Source organism: Carettochelys insculpta, chromosome 32 (assembly GCF_033958435.1).
Source record: "Carettochelys insculpta isolate YL-2023 chromosome 32, ASM3395843v1, whole genome shotgun sequence".
In the NCBI taxonomy this organism is placed as follows: Eukaryota; Metazoa; Chordata; order Testudines; family Carettochelyidae; genus Carettochelys; species Carettochelys insculpta.
Window position 1 is genome coordinate 8584683 of NC_134168.1, and position 24723 is coordinate 8609405.

The 24723-nt window shown below is 50.2% G+C and overlaps 2 protein-coding genes across 2 annotated transcripts; both read left to right on the forward strand.

Annotated features, from left to right (window-relative positions):
• The first annotated feature begins 1079 nt into the window (after window positions 1-1079).
• On the forward strand, window positions 1080-5982 carry LOC142004991 (olfactory receptor 10A4-like). The gene is made up of 3 exons (XM_074982662.1): window positions 1080-1141; window positions 1599-1736; window positions 4995-5982. Exons 2-3 carry the CDS (start codon window positions 1734-1736, stop codon window positions 5952-5954), a joined length of 963 nt encoding a protein of 320 aa, XP_074838763.1. The 5' UTR covers window positions 1080-1141; window positions 1599-1733; the 3' UTR covers window positions 5955-5982.
• Window positions 5983-9388: 3406 nt separating this feature from the next.
• On the forward strand, window positions 9389-21366 carry LOC142004911 (olfactory receptor 10A4-like). Its single transcript, XM_074982592.1, has 2 exons — window positions 9389-9718; window positions 20374-21366. The coding sequence occupies exons 1-2, from the start codon at window positions 9389-9391 to the stop codon at window positions 21364-21366; spliced, it is 1323 nt and encodes a 440-aa protein (XP_074838693.1).
• The last annotated feature ends 3357 nt before the right edge of the window (window positions 21367-24723 follow it).

Sequence of the window (24723 nt, forward strand, 5' to 3'; positions counted from 1 at the left end):
TTGGTCCCAGAAGCCTACAAGTGAAATAAAAACCCCTCTGTTTCCTTCAGAGCAGACAACGCCAGCATCTCCGTGATGGGACAACTCTTCTTAAGCAGCACAAGCTATAAATGAGTGAGTGAAGCCCCCAGACGTTCTCCCACTGGAGTCCATTGGCATTGTGCTCGGGTCTGAAATTGGCACAAAATGATGTGACTAGTTCCTTTGTTTGAATTATCCAGACATAGGGAGGGAAGCTTTGTGTGTCTGAGCACATAGGTTGTGTGTCTGTGTGTTCACATCTATCCATCTATCTATCTATCTATCTATCCCCATACACCGTATCTATCTATCTATCTATCCCCATACATTGTATCTATCTATCTATCTATCTATCCATCCCCATACACCGTATCTATCTATCTATCTATCTATCCCCATACACCGTATCTATCTATCTATCCCCATACACCGTATCTATCTATCTATCTATCTATCCATCCCCATACACCGTGTCTATCTATCTATCTATCTATCCATCCCCATACACCGTATCTATCTATCTATCCCCATACACTGTATCTATCTATCTATCTATCTATCTATCTATCCCCATACACTGTATCTATCTATCTATCTATCTATCCCCATACACCATATCTATCTAACTATCTATCCCCATACACCGTATCTATCTATCTATCCCCATACATCGTATCTATCTATCTATCTATCTATCTATCCATCTATCCCCATACACTGTATCTATCTGTCTATCTATCTATCCCCATACACCGTATCTATCTATCTATCTATCTATCCATCCCCATACACCGTATCTATCTATCTATCCCCATACACCGTATCTATCTATCTATCTATCTATCCATCTATCCCCATACACTGTATCTATCTATCTATCTATCTATCTCTGTTCAATTCAATCAGACCCACCTGGCAGTCTCTCTCTCTCTCTCTCTCTCTCTCTCTCTCTCTCTCTCTTAGTTTAACAGTTGACCTGCTGTTCTCTGAACGTACTGCACTGATTTAGCTCGTTGAACACTCGCGGGTCAGATCGCGATCGTGGCTCAGATATCGTTCTGCTATTGAAGAGGAGGTGACGCTCTGACCGCATCACTCCATTGTGCCCCCCCAGTGAGACGTGAGCCCCAGACGTGCTCGTCACCCGTCCGTGACGCTGTTGTCCTTGTTGTTCCATGTGGGGCGGTGCTGGTGTTTATGGCTTCTCTCTTCTCTCTTCTCCGCTCTCCTCTGGCCCCCAACCCCCCCCATCCAGTCACTCTGAGGGGAAATGTTGTGTTTTGAGGTGGGTCCTGTGTGTGGATCTGTCCCCTGTCAGTCACGTGGGCTCAGTCTGGTCTCTCCTAGTCAGACAGGGGATTGTTAGGAACCCACCATGGCAAAGGCTCCACAGCTGGGTGCAGATGTTCAGTGCAGGTCTCCTTTAGGAAAATGTACCTCACCCCCCTCCCCACGTAGCATCAGCCCCTTCCTTGTGCGTCTGCTCTCCTGTACCTCAGCGGGGTGTTGGGAGGCCTTGCAGAGCTGTGACAATATCGCTCAGCTGCCGCTGACACGGATTTTTACTTTATTGCAAGCGTTGGAAAAGCGTGTCCCTGCTTAGCTGTCTGCCGTTTCCTGGTGTGATTGAATGGACACTTTTCCATTTGACTGTTTCTAATCTGATCTTACCCGAATTTTATCGCCTTCCACCCTCTCCAGTTCACCAGGACATGGTGAGTATCTATGAATACACCCTCCCCAAGGGAACTCTCTGTCCTATTCGTGTGCTCCTCCGCACCTGTCCGCTTTCCCTCAGCCCTTCGCTTAAAAACTGCTCCACAACCTTTTTAATGTTAAGTGCCAGCAATCTGGTTGCATTTGGGTTTAGGAGGTGCCCATCCCAGCTCTATAGGCTCCCACTTCCCCAAAAGATTTCCCAGATCCTAATGAATCTAACCACCACCCCCCAACACACGCCATCATCTCATCCAGGCAGTGAGACCCTGCCTGCCTAACTCGCCCTGCATGTAAAACTGGAAGCATTTCACAGAACATGATAATTTGGGTCCAGGATTTCAGTGTCTTTCTTGGCAGCCTAAATTCGGCCACCAGGGCCCCTCCCTAGGTCACTGCTATCTACATGTAGCACAACGACTAACTTCTGCCCGAACATTACACACAAATCTATATAGATTTCTTGAGAGATTTGCAACCCCCAGGAAGGTGTCCTCAATGCGAGAGAACACCACAGCATCATCTGTAAGGAGACTCCCACCTATGAGATCGTTTCCCTCTGGTCCAGTTGGATGTTCTCCCTCCTGGAGACTTTCACCCTCCTTAGCAGAACACTGGAGCTGCCTGAATAGGGGTGGGGCCATTATACAATATCCCAGAAAGTCTCATCCATGTGTCTCTCTGCTTCCCCGAGCACCTCCAGTTCAACCACCCTTCAAAGTCTGTATTTGGTCTCTGAGGGCCAGGAGCTCCTGGCCCCGAATGCACACGCACACCACTTGTCCACGGGGCAGATAGGCTGCGTCTACACGTGCACGCTACTTCGAAGTAGCGGCAGTAACTTCGAAATAGCGCCCGTCACGTCTACACGTGTTGGGCGCTATTTCGAAGTTGAAATCGACGTTAGGCGGCGAGACGTCGAAGTCGCTAACCCCATGAGCGGATGGGAATAGCGCCCTACTTCGACGTTCAACGTCGAAGTAGGGACAGTGTAGACGATCCGCGTCCCGCAACATCGAAATAGAGGGGTCCTCCATGGCGGCCATCAGCTGGGGGGTTGAGAGATACTCTCTCTCCAGCCCTTGCGGGGCTCTGTGGTCACCGTGGGCAGCAGCCCTTAGCCCAGGGCTTCTGGCTGCTGCTGCTGCAGCTGGGGGTCCGTGCTGCATATACAGGGTCTGCAACTAGTTGTTGGCTCTGTGTATCTTGCACTGTTTAATGAAAGTGTGTCTGAGAGGGGCCCTTTAAGGGAGCGACTTGCTGTTGAGTCCGCCCCGTGACCCTGTCTGCAGCTGTGCCTGGCTCCCTTATTTCGATGTGTGCTACTTTGGCGTGTAGACGTTCCCTCGCTGTGCCTATTTCGATGTTGGGCTGAGCAACGTCGAAGTTGAACATCGACGTTGCCAGCCCTGGAGGAAGTGTAGACGTTATTCATCGAAATAGCCTATTTCGATGTCGCAAAATCGAAATAAGCTATTTCGAAGTTGGGTGCACGTGTAGACGTAGCCGTAATCAGACATGCTCCAGTGGGTGCAATCAATGGGATAGCCCCCACTCTGCTGTCCGGCTTCTGCCTGCGTTCCCTTTTTACTCTTAGCGCGAATTAGCTTCTTGACAGGGCTTTTTAAATCAGGTGGTTTGGGGAATAGTTTAGTTTAAAGGAAGCTGAACGTTTCTATCTCACTTCAAAATCCTCCTGAAAACCTCTTTGCCAAACTCCCTCTCAGCTGCTCCTGTTCGTTAGCTCCTCTGCTTGTTTGGGAGTGGGTTTCTCAGAGCCTGGCCTTCCTCAATGGCCATGCTCCCAGATGACGCCATGACGGGTTTGAAAAGGTTGAGGTATCAAAGCCTGGTTGAGAAGCTCTCAGCCTTGCCTTGCAGGCTGTTAACTTCAGCACATGGTCCTTCAAACAAGCAAGCTCAGCAGCTGGACCTACAGACAAACAAGCTTAGCACATGGGATCTTTCAGGCGAGCGGTACGTACAGCCCCCAAACACAAACAAACACACACACACACTCCAGACAACCAGTTCCATGGAGGGTTCCATAATCACTCCCTCACCTGGAGAAGTCCCTCGCCAAACTTCCTGTTAGCTGCTCCTGTTTGCTAGGGCATCTCGGTGTCATTCCCAACTTACTGCTGAGTAAGTCACCGCTAATGCATGAGCAGCATCGACAGCCCCACACTGAGGGAGCTGAGGGTATGCAAAATATGACATTCATTCCTGCTCCTTTTTATTTCAACTCTGTCACTTCACTGTCACACCAGGTATTATAAAGTTCCTGGTCAACACATTAACCTTGAAATGAAACGTCTGTGCAAACCATCTCTGATATTCTAGGCTCTTCTTTCTTGCAAAATTTTTATAGGAAAGTGATGGGAGAAAGACACACAACTGGTGCGAATCAGGGCAGAATCTTTTTACCCTTGAGACAGTTAAAATTTCCACCAGCTAAGGAACCAGCACTAGGTCTTAATTTAATTTAATTTAATACTGAGACAAACCAATGCCTTGAGGATGCTGCTATGAGGTAGGAAGGATTCAAATCATTCACTAATATTTAGGGAAGGATAATAATAAAACTTATCCAGAAGACCAAGATCTCCTGTTGTTTTCACCATTCATCATGACACTCATTCTTCAACGGCTTCAGACATGCCAGGCTCAGCAGCACCAGTGTGCTCTTGTTAGTTGTCCTCTCTGATGTGAGTTGTAATTACCATGGGAACACTTGCATTAGTAGAACCATCTTTGTGATTAAGGCAGGAGTGAGATGAGAATTTACTCTCATTTCAGAAACCTTATTTGGTGATGAGGCTGTGGAGTAAGAAAGAAAGAAAGAAAAAAAGAAAATCCCTTCCTGAAATTTTCTTGAGAGAGCAAAGAACTGTGCGTTCAAAGAGGATATTGGAGACTGGCCTGTACCCTTTCCTGGGATAAGCAGATATAGCTTCTTTAGAGCTAATTTATCAGCTCCTCCTCTGCTTTAAATGAACTGTCCTTCTGCTGAGGTGCAAGTGGCCATTTCTCCAGCTGATCTGCACTGACATAGCTTGGTTAACATCAAAACAGAAACACCAGTTTGTGTGTGATGATGATTGCCCCAGTTACTCACTCACATACAGAACGGCAGAAGGTTGAGTTCAGAAGCTTTGCAATGCACTGGAAATCAGAACGAACTGTCAGATTAACAGCCACATGTTTGGTATTTATCAAACGCAGCTTTAGAGTGTCTTCCTTTGTCACCCCTACAGGTGACCCGTTCTGCAAGAACCCCTGATGAGAACCAGACCATCTCCGACGTACTTATCTTGGTCGGGTTTTCGTATCTTAACAAGCTGCAAATCCTTCTCTTTCTGCTGCTTTTGGTCATCTATTTGGCCACCCTGATGTGGAACCTGCTGGTTATCCTGCTGATAAAGCTGAGCCCCTCCCTCCACACTCCCATGTATTTCTTCCTGGTGAACCTGTCTTTCTTGGATATCTGCTTCACTACGAGTATGGTCCCTCAGCTGCTGGTTCACCTCCTGGTCGAAGAAAAAACCATCTCCATTGTGGGTTGTGCAGCCCAGATGTGCGTCATCACCACCATGGGCATGACAGAATGCTGCCTTCTCGCAGTCATGGCCTACGACCGCTATGTAGCCATATGTCACCCCCTGCACTACACAACCATCATGAGCAGCCGGGTGAGTGCTTTGCTTGCAGGTGCTTCGTGGTTCATCAGCATCTCGGTAGAAATCGCTCAGACCACATGGACCTTCAGCCTGCCCTTCTGTGGCTCCAACCGCATCCACCACTTCTTCTGCAACTTCCCACCAGTTTTGGAGATGGCATGTGCCGACACATCAAAGAATGTGGTTGTAGGCCTCACGGTGACAGTTGTGTTCATTCTGGGCCCTTTCCTGTTAATAGTCCTGTCCTACGTCCGCATTGTCTCCACCATCCTCAAGCTGCCATCCGCAGAGGGAAGGAGTAAAGTCTTCTCCACCTGCTCCTCCCACCTCATGGTGGTGACTTTGTTCTATGGAACGGCCCTCATCACCTTCCTGGTGCCCAAGTCCAGTGCCAGCCTGGAGAGAGATCAAGTGATTTCTCTGTTGAACATAATTGTTGCACCGATGCTGAACCCCATAATATACACTCTGAGGAACAAAGAGGTGAAGGGAGCCTTAAGAAGAGCAGTGGAGAAGAGCCTCTTTCATACAGCCTGAGAAATTAGAGAAAGAAAAGTCGAGTGAGGCCAAATTGGAGGATTAAAGGAACGTCATAAACATTTTGCTGAATTTTCCACAATGTGTCTCCCTTTTTAAACTGACATTTGTGATTTGAAAACCCTGTTCTCAGCCTATCTGAAAAATGTGAAAACGTTGTTTCGGAATAAAAATATGAAATATGTAATTTTTCATGAACATTTGATTGAACTTTTGGACTGGATTTCAACTCCATTGAAAAATCAAATGAGAATATTCAAATCACGCTGTGTCTTTACTTTACATCCCAAAATTTAAAGTGTGAAAACAAAACAAAAACAAAGCTCAGAATGAGAAATATTGAAGGCAAATATTCTCCTCGGTTTGCTGAAATTTAACAATTCCAACCCGTCCTACAGCAAAGCCCATTTAGGTTTCTCCTTCTCCTGCGCTCCCACTCACATGTAGCGTCTGCCTAGCGATAGTGCAGTTTTGTTTTCTTTTGTTTTATTTCCTCTTGAACTCATTCCTCTGGCCTGATTAGAAACAACTTCCCTCAGCACTTACCAACAGCTTCCTATGGAAAGCGATGCTCGACCTTTCGGGCCTGACCTGAGCAGGTCACGCGACATCTCTGGGAAATGGAGCTTCACTTCCATGGCATTTGCACAGCGGCAGAGGCCAAGGCCAGCACACCACAGCGCAGAGCACAGACTCACTGAGCACAAAGTCCTGAGGGATCATTTTGATCATCCCGTCTGAGTAAGCGCACACCAGAAAATGTCCCCTGCTGATCGCTGTGTCTGAGGAGCACTGTACATATTTATATTATATCTGCCAAATAACAGGTGTGTTCAACATTCATAGAACTACGAGACTTGCCTCCAACGTACAGCAATGTGGCACCACGTACCTGTGTATAAGGAACATATTTGTGTAATTATATAATAAAACATGTAAATATTCCTGTAATAGGAAATAGGTTGCTTGTCTGCCAGCATCACTGTTCACAGCTGCGTCTACACGTGCACGCTACTTCGAAGTAGCGGCAGTAACTTCGAAATAGCGCCCGTCACGTCTACACGTGTTGGGCGCTATTTCGAAGTTGAAATCGACGTTAGGCGGCGAGACGTCGAAGTCGCTAACCCCATGAGGGGATGGGAATAGCGCCCTACTTCGACGTTCAACATCGAAGTAGGGACGTGTAGACGATCCGCGTCCCGCAACATCGAAATAGCGGGGTCCTCCATGGCGGCCATCAGCTGGGGGGTTGAGAGATACTCTCTCTCCAGCCCTTGCGGGGCTCTGTGGTCACCGTGGGCAGCAGCCCTTAGCCCAGGGCTTCTGGCTGCTGCTGCTGCACCTGGGGGTCCGTGCTGCATATACAGGGTCTGCAACTAGTTGTTGGCTCTGTGTATCTTGCACTGTTTAATGAAAGTGTGTCTGGGAGGGGCCCTTTAAGGGAGCGACTTGCTGTTGAGTCCGCCCCGTGACCCTGTCTGCAGCTGTGCCTGGCTCCCTTATTTCGATGTGTGCTACTTTGGCGTGTAGACGTTCCCTCGCTGCGCCTATTTCGATGTTGGGCTGAGCAACGTCGAAGTTGAACATCGACGTTGCCAGCCCTGGAGGACGTGTAGACGTTATTCATCGAAATAGCCTATTTCGATGTCGCAACATCGAAATAATCTATTTCGATGTTGGCTGCACGTCCGAGGCTGCGTCTACACGTGCACGCTACTTCGAAGTAGCGGCAGTAACTTCGAAATAGCGCCCGTCACGTCTACACGTGTTGGGCGCTATTTCGAAGTTGAAATCGACGTTAGGCGGCGAGACGTCGAAGTCGCTAACCCCATGAGCGGATGGGAATAGCGCCCTACTTCGACGTTCAACATCGAAGTAGGGACGTGTAGACGATCCGCGTCCCGCAACATCGAAATAGCGGGGTCCTCCATGGCGGCCATCAGCTGGGGGGTTGAGAGATACTCTCTCTCCAGCCCTTGCGGGGCTCTGTGGTCACCGTGGGCAGCAGCCCTTAGCCCAGGGCTTCTGGCTGCTGCTGCTGCAGCTGGGGGTCCGTGCTGCATATACAGGGTCTGCAACTAGTTGTTGGCTCTGTGGATCTTGCACTGTTTAATGAAAGTGTGTCTGGGAGGGGCCCTTTAAGGGAGCGACTTGCTGTTGAGTCCGCCCCGTGACCCTGTCTGCAGCTGTGCCTGGCTCCCTTATTTCGATGTGTGCTACTTTGGCGTGTAGACGTTCCCTTGCTGTGCCTATTTCGATGTTGGGCTGAGCAACGTCGAAGTTGAACATCGACGTTGCCAGCCCTGGAGGACGTGTAGACGTTATTCATCGAAATAGCCTATTTCGATGTCGCAACATCGAAATAAGCTATTTCGAAGTTGGGTGCACGTGTAGACGTAGCCCTCCAGGGCTGGCAACGTCGATGTTTAACTTCGACGTTGCTCAGCCCAACATCGAAATAGGCGCAGCGAGGGAACGTCTCGGCTACGTCTACACGTGCAGCCAACATCGAAATAGATTATTTCGAATTTGCGACATCGAAATAGGCTATTTCGATGAATAACGTCTACACGTCCTCCAGAGCCAGCAACGTCGATGTTCAACTTCGACGTTGCTCAGCCCAACATCGAAATAGGCGCAGCGAGGGAACGTCTACACGTCAAAGTAGCACACATCGAAATAGGGATGCCAGGCACAGCTGCAGACAGGGTCACAGGGCGGACTCAACAGCCAGCCGCTCCCTTAAAGGGCCCCTCCCAGACACACTTGCACTAAACAACACAAGATACACAGAGCTGACAACTGGTTGCAGACCCTGTGCCTGCAGCATAGATCCCCAGCTGCCGCAGAAGCAGCCAGAAGTCCTGGGCTAAGGGCTGCTGCCCACGGTGACCATAGAGCCCCGCAGGGGCTGGAGAGAGAGTATCTCTCAACCCCCCAGCTGATGGCCGCCATGGAGGACCCAGCAATTTCGAAGTTGCGGGACGCGGATCGTCTACACATCCCTACTTCGATGTTGAACGTCGAAGTAGGGCGCTATTCCTATCTCCTCATGAGGTTAGCGACTTCGACGTCTCGCCGCCTAACGTCGATTTCAACTTCGAAATAGCGCCCGACGCGTGTAGACGTGACGGGCGCTATTTCGAAGTTAGTGCCGCTACTTCGAAGTAGCGTGCACGTGTAGACGCAGCTCAGATGTACGTCTTCATCATCATGGGCCTTATGGAATGCTGCCTTCTTGCAGCCATGGCCTATGTTACCCCCTGCACTACACAACCATCATGCGTGGTCTGGTATGTGCACAGCTTGTGTGTGCTTCGTGGTTCATCAGCATCTCAGCGGAAGTAGCTCAGACCACGTGGATCTTTAACCTGCCCTTCTGTGGCTCCAACCGCATCCACCACTTCTTCTGTGACATCCCACCAATGTTGAAGATGGCATGCGCCGACACCTCCAAAAATGAGATTATGGTATTTACTGTGTCAGTTGAGTTCAGCCTGGGCCCTTTCTTGTTGATCCTCCTGTCCTACATCTGCATTTTCTCCACCATCCTCCAGCTGCCATCAGGGAAGGGAAGGCGAAAAGCCTTCTCCACCTGCTGCTCCCACCTCACCATGGTGACTTTGTTCTATGGAACGGCCCTCATCACCTACCTGTTGCCCAAGTCTAGCTCCAGCCTGGAGAGTGATCAAATGATTTCCCTGATGAACACAATGGTCTGCCCAGTGCTGAACCCCATAATATACACTCTGAGGAACAAAGAGGTGAAGGGAGCCTTCCGGAGAGCTGTAGAGAAGAGCATCTTTGCACACAGCTAGAGAACTACTAGATTTTCTGCCAGTGTGTAACAATATTGCACCAAATGCCCGTGGAAATGGCACATATTTGTATATTTAGCTCATCAAATACATTTCTATATTCCTAGAATGAGAAACAGCACTCTTTGCTTGTCTGTCGACATCTCTGGCCTCATAGGATAAACACCAATTTTAAATCTATCCCTAGTAAGCCTGTAATTAACTAAACGCCTTAGTTCCTAAATACTCGTATATATTATGTGCGTGTCTGTGTGTCGATCAGTGACTCCATATGTTGACGTCTCTGTGAGTCCATTTGTACAAGAACTCCTCATAAACCTTAAGAGCTAGGACCCCCAAATTATCCTAACTGACACCAAGCTCGGGGTTTGGTCGTGCCAGGAGAAAAGAAGTGCCTGAAATCTGATGGTTTTCCAGAACATGAAAAGGGAGGGACACAGACAGGAGGGAAGACATACTTCAAACTCAGCACTCAGTGGATCTATCTATCTCCATCCCGCCCTTGCTACCTCCCATCCCAGCACACCACAGGGGGAGCCTTGTTGCCCCCCAATAACTAGCTCCCAGTTGCTGGGGACAGGGCAATGACCCTGCCCCCCCAGCTCTCCACAGGCTGGGCACAAGATACTTAGTCCCCCATCCTCCCAGCCGAGGCTGCAGCCTGTCCCCATCCCACTCCCACTCCAGAGCTCCCAAAAGCAGGTGCTGGTGCCGTGGGCCCAAGCCCTTCCCCCAGTGGCCATGGCCCAGCCTGTCTTCCCTGCCCCCTCCTGGAGTCCAGCCCTGGTCCCCAAGAGCACCTTGCAGCTGGGGCCAAGACTGCTCCCCCAGAGCTGGCCCTGTGGTGGGACTCCCCACTCCCACCCCCCATGGCAGCTCTGCTCCTACAGCTGTTGCTGGTCCCTCTCCTGAGGGACGTCGAGGCCTGGCAGGGTTGGGCACAGCCCCAGCGAGGTGAGGCAGAGGGCCACAGTGCAGAGCCCAGCCCCGGTCCCAGCCCCTGCTGTGTGTGTGTGGGGGGGTGGCAGCCATGCAGCCAGGGCTGGAACCCAGCCTGAACGCCCAGGGAGGGTTGAGGAGGTCAGTCCTGATGCCCACCAGTGTGACCCTCCCACGTGCTGGGTGCAGTTCACTGTCCCAGGGAGCGGCACCAAGCCCCTTACACAGAGAACAAATGAGCCTCCTCTGCAGCCATAGCTGGGCGCCAGCTGGCTCTGAGCTCAGCCTGTGGAGGCTCCCGCACTGAGCTCCCGAGGGCCCAGGTGCGAGTCTGCCTAGGGGCAGGTCCACTGCAACAGCTCTGGTGGGGGTGGCCTTGGCCTCAGCTGCAGGGAACTGCGGGGAGGGAGGGGGCAGCTCACAGCCCTGATGGGGGAGGGGAAGCTGGGAGAGTGGGGGGGGCAGCCCACAGCTCTGATGGGGGAGGGGAAGCTGGGAGATTGGGGGGGCAGCTCACAGCTCTGATGGGGGAGGGGAAGCTGGGAGAGTGGGGGGGGCAGTTCACAGCTCTGACGGGGGAGGGGATGCTGGGAGAGTGGGGGGGCAGCTCACAGCTCTGATGGGGGAGGGGAAGCTGCGACAGTGGGGGGGACAGCTCACAGCTCTGATGGGGAGGGGATACTCGGAGAGTGGGGGGGCAGCTCACAGCTCTGATGGGGGAGGGGAAGCTGGGAGAGTGGGGGGGAAGCTCACAGCTCTGATGGGGGAGGGGAAGCTGGGAGAGTGGGGGGGCAGCTCACAGCTCTGACGGGGGACAAAATGCTGGGAGGGGGGGCACCTCACAGCTCTGATGTGGGAGGGGATGGTGGGAGAGTGGGGGGCAGCTCACAGCTCTGATGGGGGAGGGGAAGCTGGGAGAGTGGGCGGGACAGCTCACAGCTCTGATGGGGGAGGGGAAGCTGGGAGAGTGGGGGGCAGCTCACAGCTCTGATGGGGGAGGGGATGGTGGGAGAGTGGGGGGCAGCTCACAGCTCTGATGGGGGAGGAGATGCTGGGGGGGGCACCTCACAGCTCTGATGTGGGAGGGGAAGCTGGGAGAGTGGGGGGGCAGGTCACAGCCCTGATGGAGGAGGAGATGCTGGGAGGGGGGGGGGCACCTCACAGCTCTGATGTGGGAGGGGGTGGTGGGAGAGTGGGGGGCAGCTCACAGCCCTGATGGGGGAGGGGATGCTGGGGGGGGGCACCTCACAGCTCTGATGGGGGAGGGGAAGCTGGGAGAGTGGGGGGGGCAGGTCACAGCCCTGATGGAGGAGGAGATGCTGGGGGGGGGCACCTCACAGCTCTGATGTGGGAGGGGATGGTGGGAGAGTGGGGGGCAGCTCACAGCCCTGATGGGGGAGGGGATGCTGGGGGGGGCACCTCACAGCTCTGATGGGGGAGGGGAAGCTGGGAGAGTGGGGGGGGCAAGTCACAGCCCTGATGGGGGAGGAGATGCTGGGAGGGGGGGGCACCTCACAGCTCTGATGTGGGAGGGGATGCTGGGATATTTGGGGGTGACAGCTCACAGCTCTGATGGGGGAGGGGATGCTGGGATATTTGGGGGTGACAGCTCACAGCTCTGATGGGGGAGGGGATGCTGGGATATTTGGGGGTCACCTCACAGCTCTGATGGGGGAGGAGATGCTGGAAGGGGGGGGCACCTCCCAGCTCTGATGGGGGAGGGGAAGCTGGGACATTCGGGGGTGACAGCTCACAGCACTTCCCCAAGAGCTGGGGCTGGCCAGAATGACACCCCCTCCCCCCCAGATCTCCCCCTGCAGCAGGGCCAGGCCCAGAGCTGGAGCTCAGCCCTGACCCTAATGATCCCCCCGACCTGATGTGGGGGATGACCCCCATGGTCCCCTCCCCCCAGCTCACCCTGGGGCCAGGCCCAGTGCTGTAGGCTGGCCCATGGCCCACCTGCCAGCTCTGGCAGGCACCAGCCCCCCATCCTGAGATGCAGCTGGACCCCCTCACCTTAGGACTGGGTCTGGAGCTGTTGCCTGGTCCTGGTCCCCTTGGTGCCTCATTCCCACTCTCAGCTCACCCCAGAGCCTGGCCCTGCCATGGCCACCCCACCCTGAAGCTGTGGCCAGCTCCCCACCTGCACAGCTGGGGCTGGGGCTGGCCCCCCAGCTCACCTCAGGGCTGGGCCGATAGCTCCCCCACCTCGGCCCCACAGCACCTTCCTCCCAGATCCCCGATGGGCAGGCAGCATCGTGGTCCAGCCCGGCCCCACACCCCAGAGCTAGGGCTGGGCCTGGCCTCCCCAGCTCACCTGCTGCTGGGCCCGGCGCTGTGGACCAGCCCAAGCCCCCAAGGCCCATCCTTCTCCCCTCCCACTCTGAACCTGGGGCCACCCCCTTCCCCCGGCGCTGTGCCTGTGACTTCCAGCCCACCCCAGGGTCAGGTCCAGTTCAGCAGCCCAGGCCTGGCTCCCACAGACCCCTGCACTGGAGCTGGTGGGGCTGAGGTTGTCCTCCCAGCCTGGCTCATCCTGAGGCTGGGCCCAGAGCCATGGCCTCCCCAGAGCCCAGCCTCCTCCGGACTGTGAAGAGCACTTCCCCCAGGAGCTGAGGCCGGGGCTGCAGGAGCCAGCCTGTCCAGCCCTCCTCCCCAGAGCTGCTCGGGCAGGAGCCATGGATCCCGAGGAGAGGCCAGGACTGAGCAGCACAATCCCGACCCCTCAGGGACCAGCTCCACCTTCATCTCTGCAGCTGTCCCTGGTAACCCCCCGAGACCGACAGCCCCCTTCCCTGAGCCCCATGATGTGCCACCCGCATCTTCTGACCGAACCTCCCGCTACACACACCGAACCCTCTGCTCTGAGCCCTCCACCCCCTGCCCTCACTCCACCGCCAGCCACCCTTGCCTGACCCCACACCTGGTCTTCACCCCTACCTCCTACCATGACCACCCCGGCACACACACGCCGAACCCCGTGCCAACATTGCAAGCAAACAAGAATGAGGAACACAGAGCAACTCGATGGCTTACTCTCAGGCATTTATTACGGCAAACTTCTTCTTTCCCTTGTCTTCCAAAACTGCAATCATTGACAGAAACCGCCTATGTCTTCCAAACAAGGAAAATAAACCTTACCTGACTTACACGCGCGAGCAACACTGTGTAAACTTGCTAGGGTGAGGATGGATAGATATGGTGCGTGGGGATAGATAGATAGATAGATAGATAGAGAGAGAGAGATTCTGCAGTCTGAGGCAGTGTTGTCCTTCCTCTGAGGAATATGACAAGAAATTCCCTTCAGGGACTCAGTCCCAGAAGCCAATGAATGAAATAAAAACTCGTCTGATTCCTTCAACACGTACAGCCCCTGGAGCTAGGAGATGGATCTGCTCTTTGGAAACAAGGTAGGTTATAAGGGACTGACTGCATCCCCCAGCCATGTGCCCACTGAAATCTATCAGTGTTGTGCCCCACTCTGCAACTGGAGTGAAATCATGTCACCGGTTTCTTCATCGGAGATTTCTCTGTGTGGGCGGAGAACGTCAGCGTGTCTGAGCACTTGGAGTTCGTGTGTCGCCCTCTCTTGCTCTCTCTCTCTCGTTATCTGTGGAACACCGTCAAAGCCACCTGAGGCTCTATTAACATGTCAGTTGATGTGTTGCTCTTTGAATCTACTGTTCTGGATTCAAATCAAACTGTCAAGGTCACGGCCGGAGCCTGACTGCAGAGTGTGACGCTGACTGACACCAGACGACGTTCTGGCCCCTGGTGTCCGTGGTGCTCACCAGCAGATGTGCTCCTCACCCTCCCCTGGTTCTTTGTGGTGTTGTGTTGGGGATGTTGTTTCTGGTTTCTCCCATCTCTCATCTTTACTCCCCTCTGGTCCCCAACCCTCCGCCTCATCCCTGAACCTACATGGAAAGGTTGGATAACAGTAACAGAGGGGTAACAACTCCTAGGGCTGGAAGGGACCTTGGGAAGTCATCTAGTCCAGTCCCCTGCCCTCTTGGCAGGACCAACCACCATCCCTGATATCTATTTGCCCCAGTCCCTAAATGGCCTCCTCAAGGACTGAGCACACAACCCTGGGTTTAACAGACTGATGCTCAAATCACTGACCTGTGCCTCCCCACCTTAGAGAGGTCTCATGCGTGGCTCTGCACTCAGTCTGATGGGCTCCGTCTGATGTTTTCTAAGACGATTGTCCACTCCTAGGGTCCATCTGCAGTAAATGCTCCACATGTGGTGCCCAAGAGTTAAGTGCTTGGCTCTCATTTCAGTTTGTCTTGACCGTCTCCCCACACGAAGTCTGTTTCTCTCGTTGCTTTCATGTTTGGCTGTATTTAAATGGAGCATCCAGATGCCTTGAAGAGCTGTGAAAATATCACTGAGCTGCCACCAAAGACTCTTTAGAGAGCTTACGTCTAAGGGGGAGTAAGTGATGCCATTTATTTACAGCCTGAGCAAACGTCAGCTCAAACATATGTCAATAGATCAAATCCCTTCAGCACATGCCTGCGTCCCTGCTGCTGTCTGCTGGGAGCTAACACTGATGGGGAAGGAAGTTTTCAATTTTCCCTTTTATTTCCTATTAATGTTTCTGATTCCAAATGAAACGTTTCTCTCTTTCAGCTCTTCATAGAGAGTCATATTGAAAACAAGTATTGGCACACGGGAATTTGCCACGAAATGGAAATTCCATTTCCTGGCCAGCTCTGAATTCACTGCCATGGTCATGCCAAGGGAAGTGCTCACAGACATCAGGGTAGGTTCCCCAGAGTAGCTCTTCAGAGAGACACAAGAATTCCCATCACTTCTTCAGGTCTTTGTGTTTAGAGAATATCATTCACCTTCGTTTTCAATGGTTGTGTGCAGTGCGCTTTGCATGGTGCCCCATCCGAGTGTGCTGTGGTAGTTAGATTTTAAAAGATGGAAGACTTTCCTCTTTCTGTTTGTGACCTATGAAGAGAAGCTGAGAGATTTGGGCTGATTTCTTTTGCAGAAGAGAAGAGTGAGGGGTGATTTGATAGCAGCCTTCAACTTCCTGAAGGGGGGCTCTAAAGAGGTTGGAGAGAGGCTGTTCTCAGTAGTGATGGATGACAGAAGAAGGAGCAATGGTCTGAAGTTACAGAAGGGGAGGTGTAGGTTGGATATCAGGAATAACTATTTCACCAGGATGGTGGTGAAGCACTGGAATTTGTTACCCAAAGAGGTGACAGAATCTCCATCCCTAGAGGTTTTTAAGTCGCAGCTTGACAAAGTCCTGTTTGGGGTGATTTAGTTGGGGTTGATCCTGCTTGAAGCAGGGGGCTGGACTCAACAACCTCCTGAGATCTCTTCCAGCCCTAGGATTCTATGATTTTATGATTCATTGAATTTCTCAAGAGGAAGGTCATGAGATTCTACATACCTTCACATTTCAGGATAACTCAATTTCCTCGTCTGGAAATATGGAGTTGGTCTATAAATCCAGTCTCTCCCCTCTTTCTTTCCTGGCTTCCTTCTTAGTTTGTCACTATTATTTGACAAATTCCTTGAAGACCTGGTAAGATGTTCCGTCATGTAAAATGCTCTATAGCAAGATCATAGGACAAAGCCCCACAACTGGTGTAAATCAGTATGAATACTTGTATGCTCAGAGAGAAGATAAAACCAGCTGAGGAACTGGCTTTAGGTATCAAAACAAAAAGCAGTCAAGTAGCACTTTAAAGACTAGCAAAATAATTTATTAGATGAGCTTTTGTGGGACAGATCCAATTCTTCAGACCATAGCCAGACCAGAACAGACTCAATATTTAAGGCACAGAGAACCAAAAACAGGAATCAAGGAGGCCAAATCAGAAAAAAAATCAAGATGAGCAAATCAGAGAGTGGAGGGGTGGGGGAAGAAGGTCAAGAATTAGATTAAGCCAAGTATTCAGACGAGCCCCTGTAGGGACTCAGAAAGTTCACATCCCAGTTCAAACCATGTGTTAATGTGCTGCATCTGAATATAAAAGCCAGCTCGGCTTCTTGTCTTTGAACAGTGGTGCGAAAGTTTTTTTTAAGTAACACACATACCTTGAAGTCATTAACAGAATGCCCCATTCCATTAAAATGTTGACTAACTGGTTTGTGGATCTGGAGCGTTTTGGTGTCTGTTTTGTGCCCATTGACCCTTTGTCTAAGGGAGTTAGAAGTCTGTCCAATATACAAAGCATCTGGGCATTGTTGGCACATGATGGCATATATGATGTTAGTAGAGGAGCATGAGAAAGTGCTGGTGATTCTGTGAGTAACCTGGTTCGGTCCAGTGATAGTATTTGCAGAGAAGATATGTGGACAGAGCTGGCAGCGGGCTTTGTTGCAAGGAAAGGTTCCAGGACTGGTATTCCTGGGGTATAGACAGTGGCTGTTTGTGAGTATCCTCATGAGGTTGGGAGGTTGTCTGTAGGAGAGAACAGTCATGTCACCCAGGGCCTTCTGGAGTGTGGAATCCTGGTTAAAAATAGGCTGTAGGTCTTTAATAATCCGTTGCAGTGGTCTGAGTTGGGGGCTGTAGGTGATGACCAGTGGTGTTCTGTTCTTGGCTTTTTTGGGCTGATCTTGGAGTAGCTGGTCTCTGGGTATTCGTCTGGCCCTGTCAATTTGTTTTTTTACTTCTCCTGGAGGGTAATTCAGGTTTATGAATATTTGGTCAAGTTCTTGTAGTTTTTGGTGTCTGTCAGTTGGATCAGAGCAAATGCCATTATACCTAAGAGCTTGACTGTAAAGAATGGATCTAGTTATGTGTGCAGGATGGAAGCTAGAAGGGTGTAGATAAGTATAGCGATCAGTAGGTTTTCGGTACAGTGTGGTACTGATCAGGCCATCCTTGATTAGTACTGTAGTGTCCAGGAAATGTATCTCTTGCATGTTGTAATCGAGGCATAAGTTGATGGTGGGGTGTAAATTGTTAGTCTCTGTGGAATTCCTCTAAAGCCTCTGTCCCATAGGTCCAAATCATAAAGATGTCATCAATGTATCTTAAGTAGAGGAGAGGTAATAGGGGACGAGAGCTGAGGAATCATATTTCCAGGTCAGCCATAAATATATTCGCCTATTATGGGGCCATGCGGGTGCCTACAGCTGTTCCACTAATCTGGAGGTATAAATTGTCCCCAAATTGGAAATAATTGTGTGTGAGAAGAAAGTAACAGAGGTCAGACACCAGATTGGCTGTGGTGACATCAGGGACGGTGTTCCTGATTGCTTGCAATCTGTCTTTATGTGGAATATTAGTGTACAACACTTCTACATCCATGGTGGCAAGGATGGCATTGTCAGGAAGTTTTCTTATGTTTTGTAATTTCCTCAGGAAGTTGTTGGTATCTCAGAGATAGCTGGGAGTGTTGGTGGCATAGGGTTTGAGGAGGGAGTCCATGTAACCGGATAGTCCGGTGCTAAGGGTGCCAATACCCAAAATGATAGGGCATCCGGGGTTTCCAGGTTTGTGTATTTTGGGAAGTAAATAGAATAATCCAAGCTGGGGCTCAGATGGTGTGTGTGAGTGAATGAGGTCCCGAGTAGCAGCAGGAGGGAGTTCCTTAAGTAGTTGTTGTAATTTCCTTTGGAATTCCCAAGTGGGATCAGCGGAGAGAGGTCTGTAAAATGTGGTGTTGGAGAGTTGTCTGGCTGTCTCCTGTTCATAGTCTGACTTATTCAGGATGACAACAGCACCCCCTTTGCCAGCTGGTTTGCTTATAATGTCTGGGTCATTTTAGAGGCTGTGCACAGCATGGCATTCAGCACAGTTGAGATTGTGTCTCCTTTGGCATTGTTTGTGTATAATGTCAGCTTGAGCCCGCTTGCGGAAGCAGTGTACGGAGAAGTCCAGACTTTCACTATGACCCTCGGGGGGAGTCCACGTAGAGTTCTTCTTCTTTTGTTGTTGGGGGGGGGGTCGAGAGAGTCAGACTGTTGTTCATAGGTTTGCTGAAAAAATTCCTTTAGACGGAGGCGGTGAAAGAAGGCTTCAGGGTCACCACAGAATTGTATTAAGTTTGTGGAGGAGGTAGGGCAGAAGGAAAGGCCCCGGGATAAGAGAGACTCCTCTGCTGGGCTGAGTTGGTAGCTTGAAAGGTTAACAATATTGTTAGCTGAGCTGTTGTTATTGTGGTTGAAGTATCCTGAGGAATGGCATGCCTGTTGTCTCCTACAGACAACCTCCCAACCTTATGAGGATTCTCACAAACATCCACAGTCTATACCCCAGGAATACCAGTCCTGGAACCTTTCCCTGCAACAAAGCCCCCTGCCAGATTTGTCCACATATCTTCTCTGGAAATACCATCACTGGACCTCACCAGGTTACTCACAGAATCACCGGCACTTTCTCATGCTCCTCTACTAACATCATATATGCCATCATGTGCCAACAATGCCCAGATGCTTTGTATATTGGACAGACTTCTAACTCCCTTAGACAAAGGGTCAACGGGCACAAAACAGACACCAAAACGCTCCAGATCCACAAACCAGTTAGTCGACATTTTAACAGAATGGGGCATTCTGTCAATGACCTAAAGGTATGTGTTCCCAGTGCTATTGAAAGAGAAGCAGCGGAACTGGCTTTTATATTCAAATTCGGCACATTAACATGTGGTTTGAACTGGGATGTGAACTTTCTGAGTCACTACAGGGGCTCATCTGCATCCTTTGCTTAATCTAATTCTTGACCTTCCTCCCCCACCCTTCCACTCTCTGATTTGCTCACCTTAATCTTTTTTTTTCTGATTTGTCCTCCTTGATTCCTGTTTTTGGTTCTCTGTGCCTTAAATATTGAGTCTGTTCTGGTCTGGCTATGGTCTGAAGAAGTGGGTCTGTCCCACGAAAGCTCACCTAATAAACTATTTTGTTAGTCTTTAAAGTGCTACTTGACTGCTTTTTGTTTTGATAGTGTATAGACTACCATGGCTCCCTCTCTGGCTTTAGGTATGTGTTTGTATCCTGGCAGAAATCAATGTATTTGTGATGCTGCTATGACAAAGGCAGGAATGATTTATATTGTTTTGGAAAGAATAAATGTTTATACTGTACAAAAGGCCAAAAGCCGTCCACATTTTCAACATTCATCTTACTTCTCATTCATCAAATGGCTTCAGATCAGCTGGTCCCAGGAGCATGAGGTTACTGACGTGAGCAGTCTTCACCCGGCGGAGTTGTAACTTCAGTAGACGTGTCTGTTCTTGTGACGGAGATGTGACTCAGTTCAGAGTTTGGCCTTCTTTGAGATATTATATGAGGTGAATGTGGCTGAAGAGTAACATTAAGAAAGAGAGAAAGACTTTTTGAATTTCCATGTGAAGAGAATGAGAATAGGACCCTTGATAATGGAATGAGGAAGATCCCCATTGCTGGGATGAGCTTGGGTAGCTCCCTTCGGCTCAAATTATCAGATCCACATCTGTTCTAAATCCACTGGTGTCCTAATGATCGTCTCTCCATCTAAGCTGCGCTGGCACAGCTTGTTCACACAGGATGGTGTCTGGGCCCAGTTACTTGTTTTTATACAGAATGGCGGCAGATTTTGTTCAGAAGCATCTTAGGAGAAAAGAAACCAGTGTGAATTGTGATTCAGATCCACAGGTTTCATACTCCTGATTTTCAGCTCCAGTGTCTCTCTTCCACCCTTACAGGTGATCTATTCTGAGAACAACCCTGGAGAGAACAAGACCACCTCGGAGATGCTCATCCTGGTGGGGTTCTCGTACCTTGCCAACCTCCAAAGTCTCCTGTTTTTTGGGCTTCTGGTTATTTATTTGGTCATCCTGATGGGGAACCTGCTGGTTATCTTCCTGATAAAGCTAAACCCCTCCCTCCACACCCCCATGTATTTCTTCCTGGTGAACCTGTCTGCCTCGGAAATCTGCTTCACCAGCAGTGTGGTCCCTCAGCTGCTGGCTCACCTCCTAGTGGAGGAAAAGACCCTGTCCATTGCAGGCTGTGCAGCCCAGTTGTGTGTCTTCACCACCATGGGCCTCACGGAATGCAGCCTCCTGGCAGCCATGGCCTATGACCGCTACGTGGCCATATGTCACCCCTTGCAGTACACAACTATCTTGAGCAGCCGGGTGTGTGCTCTGCTCGCAGGGGCTTCATGGTTCATTGGCCTCTCAGCAGAAGTAGCTGTGACCATATGGATCTTCAGCCTGCCCTTCTGTGGCTCCAGCCGCATCCCCCACTTCTTCTGTGACATCCCACCAGTGCTGAAGATGGCTTGCGTGGACACATCTCAGATTAAGATTTTAGGCTTCTTTGTGACAGTGCTGTTCATCATGAGCCCTTTTTTATTGATCCTCCTGTCCTACCTCTGCATTATCTCCACCATCCTCAAGCTGCCGTCAGCAGAGGGAAGGCGTAAAGCCTTCTGCACCTGCTCCTCCCACCTCATGGTGGTGACTTTGTTCTATGGAACGGCCCTTTCCACCTACCTGGTGCCCAAGTCGAGCTCCACCACAGACAACGACCTGCTGATTTCTCTCTTGAACACAATTGTCTCCCCAGTGCTGAACCCCATAATTTACACTCTGAGGAATGCTGAGGTGAAGGGAGCCCTGAGAAGCACAGTGGTGAAGGGCATCTTTTCACACAGCCGGAGAAATCCAAGACTGAAGAGTAGAGATAGTTAATATGACAAAATGAAGGGAAATTCATAAACATTCATTGAGTTTCTCACACTAACACTCTTTGTCAGGCCCAGGGGCCAAGGGGACAATTGCCCAGGGACCTGGATGATTTAAAATGATCCGGGGAAGTGGGTCTTTGCACCATGTTTCTGCCCCGAGCTCCGACTCTGCAGCTCCCATTGGCTGGGATAGGTGAGCAATGAGCACTGCCGAGGTGGTGCCTGTGGGCAGAAGTGCACGGAGACCTTCTGCCCACTCCGCTATGAGCTACTTCTCCTGCTGGAGGAGAGACCAGGTGTTGAGTCTCTGTGCAGGTGTACCCTCTGGTGGCCTGTCCCCCAGACTCCTTCTCTTCTTCTCAGAGTGATCTGCTCATATATGTTCATGTTTCTATGGCTGTAGCTGCACTGACCCCACCTTTGCTCCCCATCACCTAGGACGACCATTATCTCCCATATCCTACAGGCAGCAGCGGGTCTGGAGCGTGTAGCCAGTGCGGTGACCATACACGTTGGGAGCGCTTGCTTCTAACTTCGGTGTCACCATGTGCTCCTCATCCGTCACCCAATAAAATATGTCTGTGTGATATTTGTGTGGTGTTCCTGAGTCTCTACCCCAGCTCAACCCAACTGGACGCCCTACTGGCCTTCAGACAAATCTCTTTCCAAACACTTCCATTCTTCACTTGCACAGGCAACAATTCCACTGTTGTTCAACACATGCAAGGATTCTGTAGTTGCTTTTGTACAAACAGATCTAGTGCAAAATGTTGTAAAAGTCAAGTATCAACAACTCTTACAGATTCTTCCATAACACAAAACAAATACCTCCCTGCCACCCCCTCGTAATTGTGCTCTTAAATTAATGAGGAAATTCACAACTAAGGGTAAAAGGAAGTACCCACACTGAGTCACAAGGATCCCTCTGGTCTGTTCCTACCTTAACATTAATCACAAACAGCCTGCTTGACGCGTCTTTACCAACAGCTCTAGTTCTGCTAGTGAGAAAGGGTGGCTGGCAAGGTACACTGAGGCACATTAAATTGTGTATGGCTGCATTTATAGCTACATGGCTACAGTGTCTTGTCTCTGGAAGTGAGTACTATGCCCCAGCCAGGCCAAAGAGTAAGGACCAGCTAGAGATGCCACTTCTCCAAACCAGCCTCTATTGTTTGGCAATTGCCAGTTCAGAGACCTACAACACAGAGGTAGAGTGAGGTGACCCTGACTGTTGTACAACATCTGCAGTGTGGTACTAGCGACAAGTATTCATATTATGGGCAGAAAAGAGTTGCAGAGGAGCCCAGAGAATATTGTGGCATTTACAAGATGGTAAGTTTAAAATTATATTGTTATAAAGATATGTAAATGCATCAGGTTGGCCGTGTCTACACTAGCCAAAAACTTCAAGATGGTCATGCAAATGGCCATTTTGAAGTTTACTAATGAAGCACTGAAATACATATGCAGCGCCTCATTAACATGAGGGCGGCTGCGGCACTTCGAAATTGACGCGGCTCGCCACCACGTGGCTCGTCCAGATGGGGCTCCTTTTTGAAAGGACCCTGGCTACTTCGAAGTCCCCTTATTCCTATCTGCTCATGGGAATAAGTGGACTTCGAAGTAGCTAGGGTCCTTTCGAAAAGGAGCCGTGTCGGGACAAGCCGCGCTGCAGCGAGCCGCGTCAGTTTCAAAGTGCCACGGCCACCCATATGCTAATGAGACGCTGAATATGTATTTCAGCACGTCATTAGTAGACTTCGAAATGGCCATTTGCATGGCCATTTCGAAGTTTGGGGCTAGTGTAGACATAGCCGTTGTGAGATATAAGCGAGATCCATAGATATATTGATAAACAAAAAAAAGAATTCCTTTTCTCTGAGAAACCTAGAAACAGGCCTGGCCAGGGCGATGTGACCCAGAAACCAGAACATCAGCAGAAAAAATTCTTGTTGGCATTAGGTTGTTAACACTTTGCATGCATAATGCAGAGGTCATGTGAAACCCAATGGACAATGTATTGGATCATGATTGGTGGAGATTTGAGAAGGAAAAATGAAGGAGAATACATATGAAAAACAGGCCCAAGGCAGGAGAAAAGCTGGTCCAGAAACCAATGTACAAGGTGGAAGGAGGAGACCAGGAGATCTGAGGAGGTGAAAACCATCATACAAGAGGGAGGGATTTGTTACCGGTGTGTGTTAACTTGGCCACATTCACCCCGATACTGGAGGTGACACCAATTCTCTCTGAAATTGTACTGAATAAAGGCAAAGCTGATTAAGCTGTAATTTGGGGATGTGTGACTCAGTTTCTCACACTACACTCCCAACCACCACATACGCAAATGGATACAACAGGGTAAAACTCTCACAAACTCCTTCATCTCTGAGGCTCCCTCTTTCAACCTTCCTCTGGAACCCCCCAGTCAGCCATCTTAAGAAGCGGGTCTTTGCCCATGAAAGTTTATGTTCCAAAATATCTGTTAGTCTTTAAGGGGCCAGAAGACTTCTTGTTGTTTTAGAATACACAGACTGACTCGGCTCCCTCTCTGATATTTGTTTATAGCAAGGGAATTCATCAGTCCAACAGTATCTGTGTTTGTTAACACCACCACAAAATTCCTGTGTGTGTTGCTGAGGCCCTTACCCTGTACCTGTGAGTGTGGCTGGGGCAGGAACCGTGTCTGGGCCTGGCCTGGGCCTGGCTCATTTTCTATTCATCACAGCTCACTCTGGGCTTCATTTCCAAAGGGGTGAAATCTCACCCGCTTCCGTGACAGATGCAGATCTCAGACGTTGCTGTGAATTAGACCCAATTATCCAATCGATGTGTGGAGAACAGACACAAATTATTCACCTGTGGGAGCAGGTCCTTTCCCTCCTCCTCATGCACAGCAACAATAAGGGTGATGCACTGGTCTGTTCACTGTCACACGAAATCAGTTCCCTCCTGAAGTCTCTTCTGTCTTTGAAAAACACAAGACAATCACTTCTATTCTTCTGGGCCCATTTGGCAGATAGAAAGTCCATTTGTTTGTCTTTGGAATTCACTTTTACCAGGTACACTGTGCTGGCTTTATCCCAGCAATTCCAGTCACATCTCATTAAGAACATAAGAACATAAGAACATAAGAATGGCCATACTGGGTCAGACCAAAGGTCCATCAAGCCCAGCATCCCATCTGCCGACGGTGGCCAATGCCAGGTGCCCCAGAGAAGGAGAACAGAAGACAAGTGATTTATCTCCTGCCATCCATCTCCTGCCCTTGTTCTGAAGGCTAGGGCACCATACTTTATCCCTGGCTAATAGCCATTTATGGACCTGACCTGCAAAAATTTATCAAGCTCTTTTTTAAACC